The sequence below is a fragment of the Indicator indicator genome, chromosome 8 (genome assembly GCF_027791375.1).
Source record: "Indicator indicator isolate 239-I01 chromosome 8, UM_Iind_1.1, whole genome shotgun sequence".
NCBI lineage: Eukaryota > Metazoa > Chordata > Aves > Piciformes > Indicatoridae > Indicator > Indicator indicator.
In genome coordinates this window covers 674280-693432 of record NC_072017.1, presented here as the reverse complement: position 1 = coordinate 693432, position 19153 = coordinate 674280, and the positions used below count along the sequence as shown (strand labels likewise).

Below are 19153 nucleotides of genomic sequence, written 5' to 3'. Positions count from 1 at the left end.
CTGCCATGGACAGGGACACCTGACCCCAGGTCAGGTTACTCAGAATGAGGCTTTGCAGCTGGTGGGCCGGCACCTTTGTGTTAAGTATTGCAGGTAAGTCATCACGTAAGGTGAAGGGCAAACAAAGAAGAACTCAGTGGAAAAAATCATGGCAAAGCCCTTGCAAGCCATCCTGTGGGATTATTGGGGGAGAAAAGCAAAACCCTTAGTGTAATTGTGTGCAATTTGTAAGAAGCTGCAATGGAATTCACTACAGAGATGAGTCACTGTAATGTCTCCCTGGGCATCTTCCAGGCAGGCAGTGTTTGTAGGTGTGCACAGGTAAGGAATACAAGGGATGTGTCCTCACGCAGTTCTCTATTTTCCTCCTGGCATGCTCTTTTTCTGCATGACTTCCACACTCCCACCACATTACTTGTGTCTGTAAGAGGAATGCATCCATTTCCCTACAGTTCTCAGGGTCTATGCTATGGCTACACATTCTCAGGCTTTCTCATGTGCATCTCTTTCTGTTCCCTTCAGTAAAGATCCTCAGGCTTTTAGGATATTTTCTTGCAATATTTTCTGATCTATTTTCTTTCCAAGCAAAAGAATAAAGTGCTCAAAGAAATAACAGCTCAGCTGTTAACAGCCTTCTTTTGAAGAGATAAAATATTCCACTTAAAATCTTCCCTCAGCTGGTAGAAACAGCAAATAAGGAATTCTTGCTGTGGGGTGGAATTCACACCTCTAAAGAGGACTAATGAAAGGCAAGCACCAGGCAAGCTGTGCACGTCTTGTGCTGGTCTTCTGCACAGGAGTGAATTTCACCTGAAGTGAAACCAGAACCAGCTTCATGAGGTGGCAATAAGATGCAAAGGCAATTGCAGTATTCCTTTGCTCATTTTCTTTTTTTTTTTCTTTAATTTTTTTTTCTCTAAGAAAAGAAAAACCTCTGTGTGGCTCTACCCACCTTGCAGTGTCTGTCCTGACTTTAGAGCTCCCTTGCACAAGGCACAATTGCATGGCTGATCTTACCCTCAGAAGCTTCTAAAGCTCCATGCTAGCTGATGTAATTCCAAGGACAGAGTGCAAGCCACACTTACCTCATGGAATCAAGCCATCTGCCACAATGGGAAGCATTTTAAACCTGTTTTACATCCCTGGCTTCTGCAAGTTTCAAGATGTTGTGGTTAGTCACTGTTGTGATAAATTTCCTAGCATCATCCCAAAGCACTTTTTCCCCCTAAGTTTTCCATGACCAGCTCAGCCAGACAAGTCTGAAGGTTGATGAAAAGAGGAAATACCCCATCAAAGCAGTGAGAAAGCAAACCAGCAGGGAGATCTGAGTGCTGAGGGGACTAAAGTCAGTATAATGTCAGTGTACTTTTGACTCCTGACTGCCATGGCACGTGTGGCTGTTGCTATTACTTTGCTGAACTCGACAGCATGTGGTGAGCAGAGCAATAAATGTGATTGCCAGGGCAGAGGTCAGCACTGCACAGCAGATCCGTGCTGACTCTTGCACCTCAGGCAAGGGCAGCTGGCAGGCTCAGCTGGGAAATGGACCAGATGAGCCTTTGGAGGTGTCTGATTTTTGCATTTGCCAATTACAGTCACCTTGTGAGGAGCAAGACACTGACCAACAGCCATGTCCTCAGCACTGCCCTCTTCTGCAGGAACTGTGTGCTCTGCTTTACATGCAGCAACCACAGAAATTCTGGGTAAGGCCATTCGGGTCTGAGGAACCAGGGCAGGTGTCTGTTTAACTCTGAAGGGTACTATTGCTGAGCACTTCCCAAATCTACCTGGTGTACAAAACCCTAGGCTGAGTAGACAAAGAGTAGCATACTTTGAAAGGAAGCAAACTGAGGGAGGGACTCTGTGTGTGTGTGTGTGTGTGTGTGTGTGTGTGTGTGTGTGTGTGTTAAAAACCGATTGCTGAAGGGAAACCTTTAGTAAAGCCAGCATCACACAGCGCTGCCCAACTGGGGAGTTCAGGGAGAAAAGTTTACATCCAAAAAAGGTGAATGGAAAATTGTGCTTTCAGACTTGAAACTTAGTGATCAGAGAGCAGGGAATCAATTCATCTCACCATTAGATTCTGGGCAAGTCTGTGCACTGCGTGTCCACGTTTGCGTGCAGCCCGTATCCAGGTCCCACACCAACCTACGACTGTGTGCTTTGCTTCACAAGGCAAAGGCACCTGTGTTCTTCTCCCCTGGGGCCAAGGGGACGCCACGTGCCAGGTCTCCTGGTGGTGAGCACGCTGATTTCTGGGTGTCTTTCCCATCTGTATGCCAAGGGCAAGGCAAACCAGGTGAGTGGCGGTGCCGTGCTCCTGCCCGGGCTGGAGGCAGCTGCTCCGGAGGTGTCGGAGGTGGCGCCAGGGAGGCTGTGCGGAACTGTGAAGCAGAGGGGCAGTAACAAAAGGCTACTCTGGTGTGAGGAGAATCTGCAGTCACTCTAGCTCCACAAGCAGATGTTGCTACTGGATTGACATGTGGAGCCTGCTCCCGCTGGGGACAGGTAAAGTTTACCATTGGGGCAGGCACAGAGCTCATAGATAGTCTGGCGAGGAGCTGAGGAGCTGGGTGAGGAGGAGGAAGAGGAGGAGAAGGAACCCACTGGTAGATTTCCCAGGCGGATTGTATCTGCATTTAAAAATATCTACAAGAGGGTGGAAAAAACATAAGAGTAAGTGAGTCTCTTTCAGAATGCTGCCATGTTTCAAAGAAGCCTTTGAGGTGCTCACGAGGTTTTTTTAGATGTATGTATAGCAGAAATGAGAACTCTTTCATTAGAAGCATTGGAAAGGTTAGGAGGAAGGTTAGAAATACCTCTTAGGAACTTATTTCTAACAATGAAAAAGCTGTCACCATTTATTGGGCTTCAACTCTATGCAGTTTTATCTCCATTAATACTCCTTACAGTAATTCCTAGGTTCCCATACACATAGAATTGTCCAGAAATAATTTAGATGGAAGAAATGTGGATGGTGTTGGGAAAATAATTAGTATGTTCTGCTGGAGTTAGGACTGAAAAAATAATGATTCCAAATGTAAAAATATTCAGAGCATCCAGGAGTAGATGTGCAAGTTACTACAGCAAGCATAACGAGAAAACAAACAGCAAATGGGGGTGGGGGGAAAGTAAACTAGGAGCTAGGAATTGGCAAAATGTAGGATGGAAACAATGGAGATAATCACCAGTCAGAGGAGTGACAGGCAGTAAACACTGTTCTTCCATTTCCCATGTGAGGATAAAAGAAATGTTAACAAGTCCACTATTAGTATAGCAATGGTGGAGTTAATTAATAGCATTGCATAAAAATGCAGCAGCATTCACCCCTGTGTAAGCAGTGTGCAAGGGAAAGAGCACCTTCCTACTGAGCGGTGCTCAGCATCATGCTGCAGGACAGGACTTTGATAAACACTTTCCATTTCAGCAGTAACCCCACAGGATATTAAGCAGCAGCCAGCAATGTCATACACTTATAATCAGCAGCTCTTGGTATCTTGTAACAAATAGATCTCAAAAATACAATAAAAAAAAGTGAGTGGCCTTTTGAACTCCTACCACTGACTTCCAGTGAGCCCTGATATTCTTGGGATATCAAAGGAGATAAGAAAAAGACTAATTCCATGTTTTGATTAAAAGAACTAGAAGCAGGAGATATTAGACTGTTGTATGTGGTGATAATAAAAATCACTTCAGTGCAAAAGATGACAAGAAATCCAAAGCCTGTTTGCTTTGTGGACAGAACTTGTGCCTGGTGTTTTCAACAGTTTAGCTGCAGTGCTGATGGGGAAGGATCATGAGAAATCTGTAAATAAGAATCAGACTGGTTCTAAAAGACATCAAATCATAGAATCATTTAGGTTGGAAAAGACCTAGAGGTCTTTGAGTCCAGCTGTTGCCCTAACACCACCATGGCCATCAAACCATGTCCCCAAGTGCCACGGCTGCACATTTTTTTAGCAGCTCCAGGGCCAGTGACTGCACCACCTCCCTGGGCAGCCTGTTCCAATCCCTGACTGCCCTTGCAGCAAAAAATGTTTTCTTGTATTCAATCTAAGCCTCCCCTAGCACAACTCGATGCCATTTCCTCTTGTCCTACCAGTTGTGAATTGTGAGAAGAGACCAAGCCCCACCTCACTGCAGCCTCCTCTCAGGGAGCTGGAGAGAGCAATGAGGTCTCCCTCAGCCTCCTCTTCTCTAGACTGAACACCCCCAGCTCCCTTAGCTGCTCCTCCCCAGCCCTGTTCTCCAGACCCTTCCCCAGCCTTGTTGCCCTTCTCTGGACACATTCCAGCCCCTCAATGTCGTCCTGGGAGTGGGGGCCCCAAAACTGAACACAGTGTTCAAGGTGCAGCCTCACCAGTGCTGAGTCCAGAGGAACAATCCCTGCCCTGCTCCTGCTGGCTACACCACTGCTGATCCAGGCCAGGATGCTGGTGGGCTCCTTGGCCACCTGGGCACTGCTGGCTCATGCTCAGCCAGCTGTCCTGCAGCACCCCCAGGTGCCCCCCTGCCAGCAGCTTTCCAGGCTGTGGACAGCAGGGCATGGTGTTAGACAAAAGGCTGCACTGGCTTCTGGTGCAGCTGTGTGTTGCTGCAAGCTAGCTGGGAAGGCTGTGCAATTGAAACTACTCATCAGTGGGGAAGCCCCAGCTGAAGAGGATTGATAAAGATGGCTTAAAGCCAGCATTGAAATCTACTTTGTACATCTGCTGACAAGGTTATAAATAAAAGATAATTTGCAGAGGCAACATTGCCATCCACCAGTTAAGCAGAGGTCCAAAGACATCATCACAGCAGCCCAATATGTGAGGGATTTCAAAGGAACAGTCCATGTTTGGGGATCCAAACTCTCTCCTCTGACCATCTGCTAAAAACTGAAACTCGTGGCCAAAACACCCTCCAGCATCAGGAAAAATCCCGCTAATTACCCTTTCTTGACTGATGTTATGGGGTGTTTAAAAAGAAGGAAAGAAGTGGCAGGGAAAAAAAGGGTATTTGTCATGTTTCCAGGGAACACTGTTGCTAGATGACAGCAGCTACCGAAGTGCTCTGTACATGGCCTTCCTCTAAGCTTTTGTGCTATGAAAGGTATGAGATAAGCCATTTAATACTTCATAATGCATCAAGGCCAGTCATGCTCTTCAAATTAACTTCCTCATTAATAAGTGTTTTAAGCTGAAAATGAAAGGTTTTGTTTCAAAATAAAATGCTCTTTTACTGATTTTAAATAACTGTCAAAACTGCTGAATGGAATTCTTCAACTCAGTAATTAAAAAAGGGCAGAAAAATTTCCATTAATTACCACTAATTTCTCTCCTCCCAGATGACATTGACAAGTCAGCTGCTTAAAGACTGTGAAAATTAAATGCAGCACACATTTGTCAGACGTTTTTTGGTGAATAAAAAGTGGATGTTTGAGCTCTAGAGTTTACCATTGCTGTTTTTTTTAATGAACTCACTTCATCCATACTAAACAATTAATGACAAATGTTTCATAAAATCCTAGACTGGCTCAGGCTGGAAGGGAGCTCAGCTCCTCCAACCTCCCCACCATGCCCAGGGACACCTCTCAACTACACTCAGCTGCTCAAGGTCTCAGCCAGCCTGGCCTTCAGCACCCCCAGGCAGAAGGCAGCCACAGCCTCCCTGGGCAGCCTGTGCCAGAGTCTCACCACCTCCTCCTCAACAACTTCTTCCTCAGCTCCACTCTAACCCTGCTCTGCCTCAGCTTCAAACCATTGCCCCTTGGCCTGTCTCTAGGCCCCCTGATGAGAAGTCCCTCTGCAGCCTTCCTGCAGGATCCCTTCAGGTGCTGGAATATGAGAGATTATGGGAAGAGCTGGCTTCCAGAGAAACTAAGATGGGCTGTGTAATATTATATATATATATATATAATTATAATATATAATATAATATATTATAATATATAATATATATATTATTATATAGTGTAGTATTTTATATATATATATACATATATATATATATATATATATATAATTGAGGCTGTGAATTAAGACACTATTGTGCTTTAATTAAACAGCACAGCCACACCAACAGCAGAATGTTCTGCCAGGAGGCCTTTGATGGCTGTTAGCACAACTGCTCCTTCTGCACTGCTGTGCAGAGGCTGCAGTGCAGGGGGGCAGCTGGCACACAGTCAGTGCTGCTCCTGCTTCTTGCTAGGTGTTGGGGTAGTTTATAAAGCATCTAGAAACATTTGGTAAGAAACAAGAAATACAACTCCCAAGGGCAAATAATGTCTGAAGATTTAATTCCCCATTAGATATTTACATTAAATAATTTGTTTTCCAAAACTGCTGCCACCTGGCAAAGGTCACGGAGAACAGCTTTGAAATCTGCCCAGTTCTCCAAAGTACCTGACAGAAACCTGAGCACAGCATGGTTGGGTTTGCTCTTACACCATTCTAGGGGCTGGCAGAGGAAGGACTCTTAGGCTGGGGAGCTTTCATGCATTTCATGGATTGCCAACTGATCCCCTGACAGGACTCCAAACCATGCTGCTGAGTTCACACAGGTTTACACAGGAAGAATCTCTACCAAAATCTTTGTATGGATCATCTCTTGATGTCAAGCTGATCAGTGAGCCCAGACACTGCTGGAACAGTGAACACACCACTGAAGATCTCTGTCCCTCTGGCAAAGACAGTGCCAGCCCAAGTAGGTAACCACATGTGCACCACATTTATTAACCCTCTTTATCATGCTCTAATGAAGCATTCATCCAGATCAATCCAAACTTTCTTTTAGCTTGTCACATTGATCCAAAGTAACATATCCCTACTGTCCCTTAGCTGTCTGTGTCTCATGGGTGTGGTGAAGGACTGGGTAGCTCTTTCCTGGTCTCTTAGACTAAAAATCATTCTTAGCTAGGCACATTAACATTTATTTCAGTGTGAATGAAACTCAGTGGTTCAAATACTTGCAAAAAGTAAACAAGTATTAATAATTGAGCAAACTGAAGCAAAATTACTTCTGTGTAGGCAAATGCAGAGCACTTCTGTGATGTTCATGCTGCTGCTGAATGAAGCATCCTCACAGTATTTGCTTGATGCTGGGCAGAGCTGTGGAGCACTGCTCTGCTGCTTGAACTTACCTCCCCTTCTGTGGACTGCAAGTGCAGTTCTTTCCTACAGGTAGCCTTCAAGTCTCCTGCAGCTGCACTGACTTGCACTCCCCTGGGTGCTTCCATGACCAAAGACCTAGTGGGAGACTCAAGCCTGAAAGACAGAAACAATCTCTGAGAAAAAAAATCTCTGAACTGCCCCAAAACCCAGCCAGCACCAAGACCCAGAATGCATGCAGCTAAAAATGCATTGTGCAGGGTAAAGAAGCAGAAAAGAGTAAGAACAGGTACGACCCTCTCACTCCTGGTTGTGACTTGGAGGAAGAAAATGATTAAGCATGGCTTTAAATCTACTCCCGTTTCAGACAGCATTTAAGAACATCCTGATAGCAGCTTGTCTGCTTTGTGCTGCTTACCAGCATTAGCAGCTAATTTACTTGGCTGTACTAACACTGGGATAGAGGTACTTAAGAGTCCAAATGTCTCCATGAGTGCTTCTGTAGTGACAGGTTAATAATTAAAGCCTGCTCAGGGACCACTGACAAATGCTCAACTAAATCAAAAACTAGACGCAGCACCACCTATAAAGGTGAAATAATGATGTAAAACTGATTAGAAGGACTTTGCCTTCACAGGGTTATTGATATTTTGGGCAGTTGTAGCAGCATTTTGTATAAAGACGACTCCTAGACTGGCTCAGGCTGGAAGGGAGCTCAGAGTTCAGCTCCTCCAACCTCCCCACCATGCCCAGGGACACCTCTCAACTACACTCAGCTGCTCAAGGTCTCATCTAACCTGGCCTTCAGCACCCCCAGGCAGGAGGCAGCCACAGCCTCCCTGGGCAGCCTGTGCCAGAGTCTCACCACCCTCCTCCTCAACAACTTCTTCCTCAGCTCCACTCTAACCCTGCTCTGCCTCAGCTTCAAACCATTGCCCCTTGGCCTGTCTCTAGACCCCCTGATGAGAAGTCCCTCTGCAGCCTTCCTGCAGGATCCCTTCAGGTCCTGGCAGGAGCTAACAATAAAGGCTAAGAGAATCTGTTCTCTCTCTGTTATTGTACACTTTCTACACAATTTTCTGCTCTGCACAATACTCATTATGCTCTTTAGCTCTGTTAAAGCAGGGTTAAAGAACAGCACTGGGCCTTGGCGTTTTTCGTCAAAGCAAGTTCTTCTGTTGTCAGCCTTTCAATTTCTTCTACCCTTGGGTCAAGATCCTGCAGAGCCTGAATGCAGAACTGAGCTCTCATAGCTGTTTTGTCTTACAGTATTGTAAAGGTTTCTCTTGAAAAGAAAGCACTACTGCAAGGATTTCCTCACACACCTAACAGGAAAGATGGTCAGATGAAAACTCTATTGAGCTAGGAAACAAAACAATGGATTCCAGTTGTGTGCAGCTGTGGAATTCTTAGAGTGCTCTTAAGAGGGAGATAAGGCTTTCCAGCTATTGATATCCCAAAAACACAATGGCAGAACACAGCTCCACTCTACCTGAACAAAGGCTCAGATGAAATCTATTCCTGATAGAAATGTCTAAATGAATAGCTCCAAGAAAACAGTGTATTTCCTTCCTCACCAGATGGTATTGTGAGCGTTATTTCACATACATCCAAAAACACAATGAGGGAGTAGATGTATAAAGGAACAAATAGCTTGACTGAGAATCTGTTTCCAAAAGAAAGAAAAAAAAAAAAAGGCAAAACAAACAAACAAAACACCAAATAAAAGATCTGTCAACAATGGAACAAGAGAATTTCAGTGCATTTCAATGACTGGCCTGAAGTGCACAGAACAGTGATGGAGTCTGAAACCAAAAGGCCACATTTGCATACAAAGCAAGTCACTGAGATGGTGTCCGTGAAGGATTTGTTTGTTATATGTCACTGACACTCAACAGGGAAAGGAAAAATAAATAATAAATAAATGAATGAATAAAAATGAAAGCATTCCTTGTCACTACAAAACAAAATTATGAAAAGCAGGTGTCCAGACAAGTGAGAACATGGTTCATAGCTATCTACATGTAAAAAAACCAGAAATTGGTACAAATAGACAGAAGCAGTAGAAAAATCTGTATTGCTGGTGGTGCTGAGCCTTTTTCTTCCATTTGTTTGATGCTTCAGGAGGAAGTTAAGAGAAGATTCTGCAGTTCTTTGCACTAAAGAAGAATCTGCCTCCAGCTCTGTGGTCCTCAGCAGGAGAAGGACACAGAGCTGCTGTAGTGAGGCCAGAGGAGGCCACAAAGATGACCCAAGAGCTGGAGCAGCTCTGCTGTGAGCACAGGCTGAGGGAGCTGGGGGTGTTCAGCCTGGAGAAGAGAAGACTCTGGGGGGACCTTAGAGCTGCCTGCCAGGACCTGAAGGGATCCTGCAGGAAGGCTGCAGAGGGACTTCTCCTCAGGGGCTCTAGAGACAGGCCAAGGGGCAATGGTTTGAAGCTGAGGCACAGCAGAGTTAGAGTGGAGCTGAGGAAGAAGTTGTTGAGGAGGAGGGTGGTGAGACTCTGGCACAGGCTGCCCAGGGAGGCTGTGGCTGTGGCTGCCTCCTGCCTGGGGGTGCTGAAGGCCAGGCTGGCTGAGACCTTGAGCAGCTGAGTGTAGTTGAGAGGTGTCCCTGGGCATGGTGGGGAGGTTGGAGGAGATGAGCTCTGAGCTCCCTTCCAACCTGAGCCAGTCTAGGATTGCACACACACAGAGACTGTTGTTTCCTCAGTGCTTTGAGATAAATTACCTTTGATGTACAGCTGCTTTATGATATTTGTTCTGTCTCTGAAAGCCTTAATCTCTACTTTAAACGTATTGCAACACTTCACATTGTAGTACTCATCCCTCCAAGGAGAAGTCCATTATTACAGCCACGGATCAGAATTTTCTCTGCTTTTATTTACTTCTATGAGTGAATTTTTATTCATATAATTTAGTTGTTCTTTCCTAAACAACAAACAGCTATTATGGAGAATGTAACTACTGCAGGAAAGGCTTCTTTCCTTTTTAATTATCAATCCTTAGTTGTGAAAAAAGGATACATTGCAGAGGATCAAAGCTGTATATTTGTGGTGCATTCATTAAAGAGTTTTTGCTAAAAAAGGAAACATTTCAAATATTTTGAATCTCTTCCTTTGAAGGTATTAAAACATTCCTCCTGAGAAATGCAGAAACATTGATTTTTCATTTGGTGTTTTCTGTTTATAAGCTGACCTAGATTGTACTAGAGAAAAATTATTTGAAAAGGTTTAGTTTGGGGGTTTAAGAAATATTTTAGATTTACCTCTTGCATACCCCTCACACTCACACGGGATATAATTAATCTGTGTTAATTTTGCTCTGCTGGCTAGCAGAAGCTGTTTCTAAAAATAGAAGGGCAGAGAAGATTCCCTGTGCAGATGTGAATCATTTCTTTGCTTCCTGTCTGTTTGGGCAGTGGACCCAACCCATGCCACTGAACAAAATGACTGCAATCAATCTCTGCCAGGCTGGAATTTGTATTCCAAACAGGGCACTGAAAAACCTGCTGCCAGCTAAAGACCACACATGCAAAGCAGGTAGCCATTGCCTCTATGCTGCCACCCCTGCACCTGAAGGTCAACAATCAATCCTACGATCCTAGAGTGGCTCAGGTTGGAAGGGAGCTCATCAGAGGTCCGGCAGCCACAGCCACAGCCTCCCTGGGCAGCCTGTGCCAGAGTCTCACCACCCTCACACTGAAGAACTTCTTCCTCAGCTCCACTCTAACCCTACTCTGCCTCAGCTTCAATCCATTCCCCCTTGGCCTGACTGTAGACCCCCTGAGGAGAAGTCCCTCTGCAGCCTTCCTGCAGGATCCCTTCAGGTCCTGGCAGGCAGCTGTAAGGTCCCAAGAGTCATCTCTTCTCCAGGCTGAACACACCCAGCTCCCTCAGCCTGTGCTCACAGCTGAGCTGCTCCAGCCCTTGGGTCATCTTTGTGGCCTCCTCTGGACTCACCCCCTGGCTCTGTGTCCTTCTCCTGCTGGGACACCAGAACTGGACAAGTCCAGGCTGGATGAGGTCTTGAGCAGCTGAGTCTAGTTGAGAGGTATCCCTGGGCATGGTGGGCAGGTTGGAGGAGAGCAGCTCTGAGCTCCCTTCCAGCCTGAGCCAGTCTAGGACTCTGTGCTGGAGTTCCCTTTGATTCCTGTGACAACATCATCTTTAAGGGCATGACCTGGCTCTCTATTTTGTGACTTCACAACACAGGTCTTAAGTAAGAGACAGGCAAAGGTAAGGTCTGAAACAGTAAATATTAACTTGGCTTTTCCCACAATATTCCATTCTGAAGAAGCAGCAACTTAAAGAGGAATCTTTCTTGACTGAAGTGCAACCAGGAGCATGGCATTCAGTGGAGCAGCTGATGCTCTGTCCATGCTTTGGGTGCATCTGCCTTTGGCCTGTGTGGGCATTACACCATCCTTACAACCCCTGAAATTCTCCTTCACCCAGAAGTCATCTCACCAGATCTGAGTTCTGACTGGCCTGCACATGCCACTACCTTCAGCTCATGAGGCTGCATCATCACAGGGACACTGCAACAGCTGAGCATTGCAATATCATTTGACAGAGAAAATAAAGCAGCAAAGTCAATTTCCCCACCCAGGGAAAGAAAGCATCTCAGCTGAGAATATGAAAAATATTGGATACCCAGCAGCACAAGTGAGGAATAAAATGGCATTAAAGAGTTTTTTAGTGAAGTTATTAAAGGAATAGAAAATGGAGGAAGCATCAAGTGAAGCTGAGGAGGGCTGGAGAGAGCAAATTGTAAAGGAAGAGCTTGACAAAACAAGCAGGAGACACAAGGAAGGTGAGAGAGAACCTAGTGCAAGGGGTCTGAATGAGTGAGGGCATAGCCAGAACAGCTAAGGACAGGGGAAATACTCAGTCAGGATACTAAAAGCATAAAGTGAAAGCCTAGCTGTAGGCTCAGGCAGCAAACCCCCATGCATTCTAGAATGCAAAGTCCAGGGAGACTTCAATCTGTGAAAATTAGTAAACATGTGAGGGTAGAATGTGAGCATTCAGTTGGCACAGAAACACCCCAGGCTTGAAAGCCTAAACTGCCAGGCAGAGAGACAGAGATCTGCACACAAGCAATCCAGAGCAGGTTCTTCAAGAAAGCTATGGGAGAAGGGTTCCTCAGAACCCCAATGTCTTGCAGCTATCCCCTGTTGCACCCTTCCTATCACCCTCCTTATGTTGCTCTGCTCTGGAACCCCTTCCCTTGCCCTGCTCATCCTTACATGAAGCTTCTCTTCTCCCCAGACACAGCTCTTTACCTGAGCTGTCTTTCAGAATCTCTTTTCCTAACACAGGAATGTATCCTGTCAGAAGCAGACAGAAGCAACAAGCCCACAGCCAAGGCTCCAGTGGCTCTCAAGAGCAAGGACATGAAGTGCCTGGGGGAGGGAGAAGAGCCAGGCTGGCCCCACTGAACACCTGGAAACAAGAGAAGTGGTTGCCATAAAAGCCTCTCAGCTCTGAAAACCATTAGCTTCCTGTGATCAGGAGCCTTCAGCATCATCTAATGAGATCTGCAATATGGTTACCCTAGGGGCCTTAAGCTGAAACCAGCATTGCAGCTGAGATAAATTGGGACTTCTCTCTAGGCTGACCAAGCCCAGCTCCCCAGCCTGTCCTCATGCCAGATCTCTCTCTGAAGGCATTGCTAACCCATCCATTTCCCTCACAGTGCTACCTTTACCAAATCATCAGTCCCACAGTGTCTCTTTTCCAGTTTGAGAGCTTTATTGCACATTTTGGCTCTTTGACCTTGTTTGAACATTTAGCTCAGACACAATCAGGGCTAGAGATTTTCCAGCACTCTAAATTAACCACATGAACCTCAATGACTTTTGCTGTCCATTGTGACAGCAATCCTTTCCTTTGGATCTCATTCCTACCAGAGCCTTTTCCCTACTCCAATGTTGAATACAAACATCACTGAATGGTAAAGAAAATGATTCTTTCAGTTTATATCTAGCTGCTTTTTGTTCCTACTGTCTCTTATCTACAGTGTAATAATAACCTTTAGTACAGGTTTTCCTCTCTAGGTATTTCAGTGCTGAGGTTTGTTGAGCTACAAAGATGATCCAAGGGCTGGAGCAGCTCTGCTGTGAGGCCAGGCTGAGGGACCTGAGGGTGTTCAGCCTGGAGAAGAGAAGACGCTGGGGGGACCTCAGAGCTGCCTGCCAGGACCTGAAGGGATCCTGCAGGAAGGCTGCAGAGGGACTTCTCATCAGGGGATCTAGAGTCAGGCCAAGGGGGAATGGTTTGAAGCTGAGGCAGAGCAGGGTTAGAGTGGAGCTGAGGAAGAAGTTGTTGAGGAGGAGGGTGGTGAGACTCTGGCACAGGCTGCCCAGGGAGGCTGTGGCTGCCTCCTGCCTGGGGGTGCTGAAGGCCAGGCTGGATGAGACCTTGAGCAGCTGAGTGGTGTCCCTGGGCATGGTGGGGAGGTTGGAGGACATGAGCTCTGAGCTCCCTTCCAGCCTGAGCCATTCTAGGATTCTGTGGTCCTGAGTTATTTGGCTTTGTTTTGTTGGTTTTGGATTTTGGTGGGGTTTTTTTGTTTGTTTTGTTTTGTTCTGTTTTTGCTTTGTATGGGTTTTTGTGTGGTTTGTGGTGGCTATGTTTTTGCTTTTTACATATACATAAGCATATTTAAAAGATAATAAAAAAGAAAGGTTTCTTTAGACTTATTATATGTAAAAAATTAAAAGCTTTCATTTAGGTTATCTTTCAAATTTGTACTACACTCATTTCTTTTTTTGTCTGACCATGTCTGTTAAAGAAATGAAGTCACATTTTCAAGAAGCTAGTGATAAGACTAAGCAAACAACTTTCTGTGCATACATGCCCCCAACACTGAAATAACTAACCATGGAACAAGAGCTCTGAAAACAGAAAGACTAAGTATCACTATAGGAAAAGAGAAAGCCTAGAGAGTAACTACACCCTCACAGCAGCAAAAGAGCACAAGAGGGAAGATGGGTTGCTTTTACTCCTGGTTTGATTTATTATTTGGTTTCTGGATAAAACAGATGAACAGAGCCTATCTGCTTTTCTTACCATCAGCCTGCTCACACACCTAAGAAGTTAAGGTCAAAACTCCTTTCTGATGCCTCCTGTGGTTCCAGGCTTTTAGAGGACAGATATTTTGCCCTCTTAGTAAGCCAGCTCTTAAATGCCTCAATGATGGCTCTTGCAAACCATCAGGTAACCCTTGCTGTCCCATGGAGAACTTGCTGTCCACCAGGACTCCAAGGACTTTCTGCATGAAGCTGCTTTCCAGCAGGACAACCCCTACCCTGGACCTGTGCCTGTTGTTGTTCCTTCCCGCCTGTAGGACTCTGCACTTGTCCTTATTGAACTTCATCTGGTTCTCCTCTGCCCAGCTCTCAGCCTGCCCAGACCTTGTTGCATGCAGGACAGCCTGGCAGGGTGTCAGCCACCTCTCCAGTCTGGTATCATCAGCAAACTTGCTGAGGGTGCACTCAATCTCCTCATCCCAGTCACTGATAAAGAACAAAACTGCAGCCAGACCTGGCCCCTGGGGTACATCACTGGCCACAGGCCTCCAAGTGGGCTCTGTGCAGCTGATTACAACTCTCTGAACTCTGTTGTTATCCAGTTTCCAACCCACACACTCCAGTCACCTAACCCACTGGCCCTGATTTTCCCAAGGAGGATCTGCTGGGAGGTGATGCCCAGAGCCTGGCTGGGCAGGGGCATGTGAGGCTTGACAACAAGAGCAACCATCTGTTACACTGGAAATTGAGTCATCATCAAGCACACCATCAAATTCATTCAGTGCCTTAATAAGGAGGTTACTGAGGGCAAAGCTGTCAGCATTCACCTGCTGGCTGTCTCCTGTGCCTGGCTATTACCTGTCCTGCCCCATGGTGGGATGCACTGTCACCCTAAAGCCAGCCTCTGGGGCCATGTTCTGCTGGCAGGAGAGTTCTGCCAGCTGTGCTCCTGTGACAACAAGCAGTGAGAGAAATGTGAACATTAACTTATTAAGATGTGTTCATTTCCCTGATTCTAAGGCATGGTTCTCTCATGCTGCTTCTCCCAGCCAATGAAAGCCAGACTTAATTAAGCTTTTGGATTTGACACAAAATCGCTTAGCAGCTTCCACAAAGGATTCCAGAAAATCATTTTCTGAGAGAAAACCTCACCAGCTAAGATTTAAAACTGTGGGACAGGAGGAAGGTGACCAAACCTCAGGTGAATTTAATTTTCACACAACACAGTGTTAATAACAAATATTACAGGTGTTCCTCTCAGAAAACTGCAAAATCTGCTTAGAGAACAAAGAGCCTGAAGCAAAGTGGCTGTGTGAAGACTTTTTCTGTATGGCTCCCTGCCCAGAATAGACTGAGCTAAAGTTCCAGGATTGGGTTGGCAAACACTATCAGCCATGTAGGTATCAAAATCTTAGTCCAGATTTCATAGAAGCACACCCAGCTAGTACAAGACTGGCACCTGGGCATGGTGCTAGCACAGCCAAGGCTTCATTCACAGAATGTTGGCTGAAGCCCTGATGAGTCAAGAATCCTGGAATGGCTCAGGCTGGAAGGGAGCTCAGAGCTCATCTCCTCCAACCTCCCCACCATGCCCAGGGACACCTCTCAACTACACTCAGCTGCCCAAGGTCTCAGCCAGCTTGGCCTTCAGCACCCCCAGGCATGAGGCAGCCACAGCCTCCCTGGGCAGCCTGTGCCAGAGTCTCACCACCCTCCTCCTCAACAACTTCTTCCTCAGCTCCACTCTAACCCTGCCCTGCCTCAGCTTCAAACCATTGCCCCTTGGCCTGTCTCCAGATCCCCTGAGAAGTCCCTCTGCAGCCTTCCTGCAGGATCCCTTTAGGTCCTGGCAGGCAGCTCTAAGGTCCCCCCAGAGTCTTCTCCAGGCTGAACACCCTGAGCTCCCTCAGCCTGTGCTCACAGCAGAGCTGCTCCAGCCCTTGGATCATCTTTGTGGCCTCCTCTGGCCTCCCTCCGTCAGCTCTGTGTCCTTATCCTGCTGGGGTCACCAGAATGACACAGAAGAGGGCCGCAAAGATGATCCATGGGCTGGAACTCAGACAGAACTGTACTTCTTTGACCTTACAAACAGCAGACTGCCATCTCTGGGAGCACACTGCTCCAGGGTTCTGCTACAGTCACTGACAGAAAGGAAGCTATGGCAGATGTGGTGTGCTAGAGCTTTGTGAGGAGTTTTGGACTCAGGAGAAGAAACGAGTCTACCAGTGTGTTGGATCTGCAGGAGTCAGTCAGCAGGCAGGATATATCACTGTACAGAGAATTGCTTTTCATCAAGACTTCACTGGTTTGGAGAATACTTGATTTTTAAAAGAACTTTTTGAGCACCACCTACTTGAGGTCTTGGGAAGGTTCTGCTCTGATATGGGGTGTCTCCACAGAGTGCCCAAACACTGCCCCTTCCGTGCCTAAAATACACAAATAGAACACAGTGTAATTACTTTGGAACAGCAACACACAGTGAAATGCATGAGCACAAGCTGACATCTCATCAAAGCCTTCATTAGCCGTGCTGCTTCAGCTCCATCTTTGCACTCCTCTCTCAAAACCTGGACCTACACCCTGTGGACCTTTGGGCTTACACTTCTCAGGAGACGAATGTCACACAGCCCTCTGAACACCTTCTAGCACTGACTTGCCTGAGTGGCCCTGGGCTGTTTTAGAGGCAAGCACAAAACCATCACAGCTTTGTTTGCACCCCCCCCAGTGCTTTAGAAATACCTACTACTGTTTGAGTGATGCTCAAGAAATGAAGAGATTCAGCTTTTAGAAGGTTTGAAATAACAGTCTCCTTCCTGAAGCTGCTGGCTTGGACCTCAGCACCTGACAGCTTCAAAGCTTCCTTCTATCAGATCTTTCTCATTGACAACTTTTGTTCTTAAGGAAATGTTGCTGGGATGTCTTTGGTTTCCATGGTGGTAGGGGGCTCTTGTGTGTCTCTTGCTAGGCATTATAAATCAAGGTCAAGAAAATGGGTGACTACTTAAACCTGAGTTGATTCTATACTGAATTTTAATATTTATAGCTAGGTGCAAATTGGAATCCACATTTTTAGTTACAGGACCACAATCTTTCTTGGTCAAGCTCCTTGTCAATGAAAAAAAAAATAGGAGTCTGATAAATGTTCACTGAACTCATTTGGAAAAACAAAACAAACCAGACAAATATTTACAGAGTCCATCTTTAAAATGCAATGTTTGGATTTTTTTAAGAAAAAAAAAATCTGATTACAAGAAGTTTTTGGTTAAAATAACAGAAGAGACATCAGTGTGTGGTGACTGGCACTGTCACCATCAGTGCTGCTCTCCACTCTCAGACACAAGGACTGGATGCATAGCACTCACTTACAGCACTCAGTTTACAATTTATAGGTACTATAGCCTAATTATCTTCTTCTTGGTTAATCCTTTGCTCAGGAGTTAGCTTTTTGACTGTTATTGTTTGGAACCATAGCCATGTGCCTGGGAGCTTTGACTTGCCTTCTCTGAGGCTGGTGCAGTGTGCAGTGAAACTAGGGCAGAACTGTGGTGTGAAAGTCAGAGAGCTGTCAGTGAAGATGAAAGCACTGAGTCAAAGCAGCTGCAAACCAGGCAAGGCTTGTACTCCTTATCACCAGAAATAAGATCAAGGAGGCTGGGATAATTGTAGCTGATTACTAATGATCTGGGATTAACTGCTGCAGTTCAGAAAGAGCTTTCCTGTATTCTGAGCCTTGCATCCTGGATACAAACCTCCCAGCAATGTCTCACAGCAGCTGTTTGAAAAGCCTGCAACAGAACAGAGGAACCATCCTGATTGTCTCAGCGCTTTAAATACACCATCTTCAATTAGTCAGCTATTTGACTGGAATAGTGCACAAGCATTTGCAGGAAGTTTGGCTCTTAATGGTGACAGATATTTACAGATTTTTACAGTTAGACATTCAGTAAAGTGATCAGGATTTGAAAGTAGAACATGCAATTGATACCACTGTACAGTGCTAAAGACAAAACAACCTCAGCAAATGGGAAAAATCTGAGCCACTGCTAAATTGAATTACTGCCAGAAAATCATCATTGTTTGTAAGCTTCTCAACTCCACAGCTTTGGGGTTTTTTAAAACAAGCAAACCCTAAAAACCCAAACAAACAAAACCAACCAACACCCCTAAAATCCCCAAACCTTCCAACAAAAAACAATCAAAAAACCTCAGAACCCAACCAAGCAACCAAAACCAACCAACAAACAAAAAACCAAGACAGAACAAATTCCATCCTTGTAAAATCCTCTGGTGTTGGGAGGTATCCAAGAAAGGATTTCTGACAATAATGAAGTTCTAGGACTTTATCTCCAGAAATCTCTAAGCTTTCCAAATATCTTGGTAAAGAATACTGGAAAAACCTTTTCATTACAGCTGCTGCTTTGAGGATCTCAAATGAAAACAACCAAATCCACTTTATATAACTAAACTTTGCTGAGTGTTGCAGAGAACTACAGGATAGAAAAAAAAAAAAAAAAAAAAAGGTGGATTTTTCACCTCCAAGTATTCGCCGAGGTGCTGCGCAGGGTCTGCTTCTCACACCTGACACTGCCTTGCAGTCCTGCTGCCATTAAGGGACAGGAATAGTATCACAGTACAGCCAAAATAAACCTCAGCCTCACCCATAGCTGCAGGCAAGAAACTCCACAGGAGCTGAGTATCAGAAATCAGGTCCCATTCTTTTTCTCCATCAACAAAAGCAAATGCCAAGGGCTCTTTGTGGATTTGGAGGTGGCAATTGGGATATGAAAATGTTAGTAAGTGAGCGAGATGAAGAATTGCCAGTCTGTGCTGATGAGAAGATGACAGCTGTAGCATCAGAATGAATGCAAAGATGTAGAAAACAGCCCTGCAGCATGGGGCAGACACTAAACCAATCAGAAGTGCCAAAGATAATATCAGGCAGAGTGCTAGCAGAAGAGAAATGACAGCTTCAAATTAGTGATTAGCATTTGCCCACTTCCAGCAGCACCTTTGTAAAAGATGAGATGGCT

The 19153-nt window shown here is 45.6% G+C and overlaps 1 protein-coding gene across 1 annotated transcript in view; it reads right to left on the bottom strand.

Moving 5' to 3' along the window:
- Positions 1 to 2445: 2445 nt before the first annotated feature.
- SGCZ (sarcoglycan zeta) overlaps positions 2446 to 19153 on the bottom strand; it is a 138400-nt gene continuing 121692 nt past the window's right edge. The window contains exons 5-7 of the mRNA XM_054383053.1: positions 16477 to 16549; positions 7121 to 7244; positions 2446 to 2649 (exon numbers count right to left, since the gene is read on the bottom strand). Of these exons, the coding sequence (XP_054239028.1) occupies positions 2446 to 2649; positions 7121 to 7244; positions 16477 to 16549 (401 nt within the window). The remainder of the gene's footprint in view (positions 2650 to 7120; positions 7245 to 16476; positions 16550 to 19153) is intronic.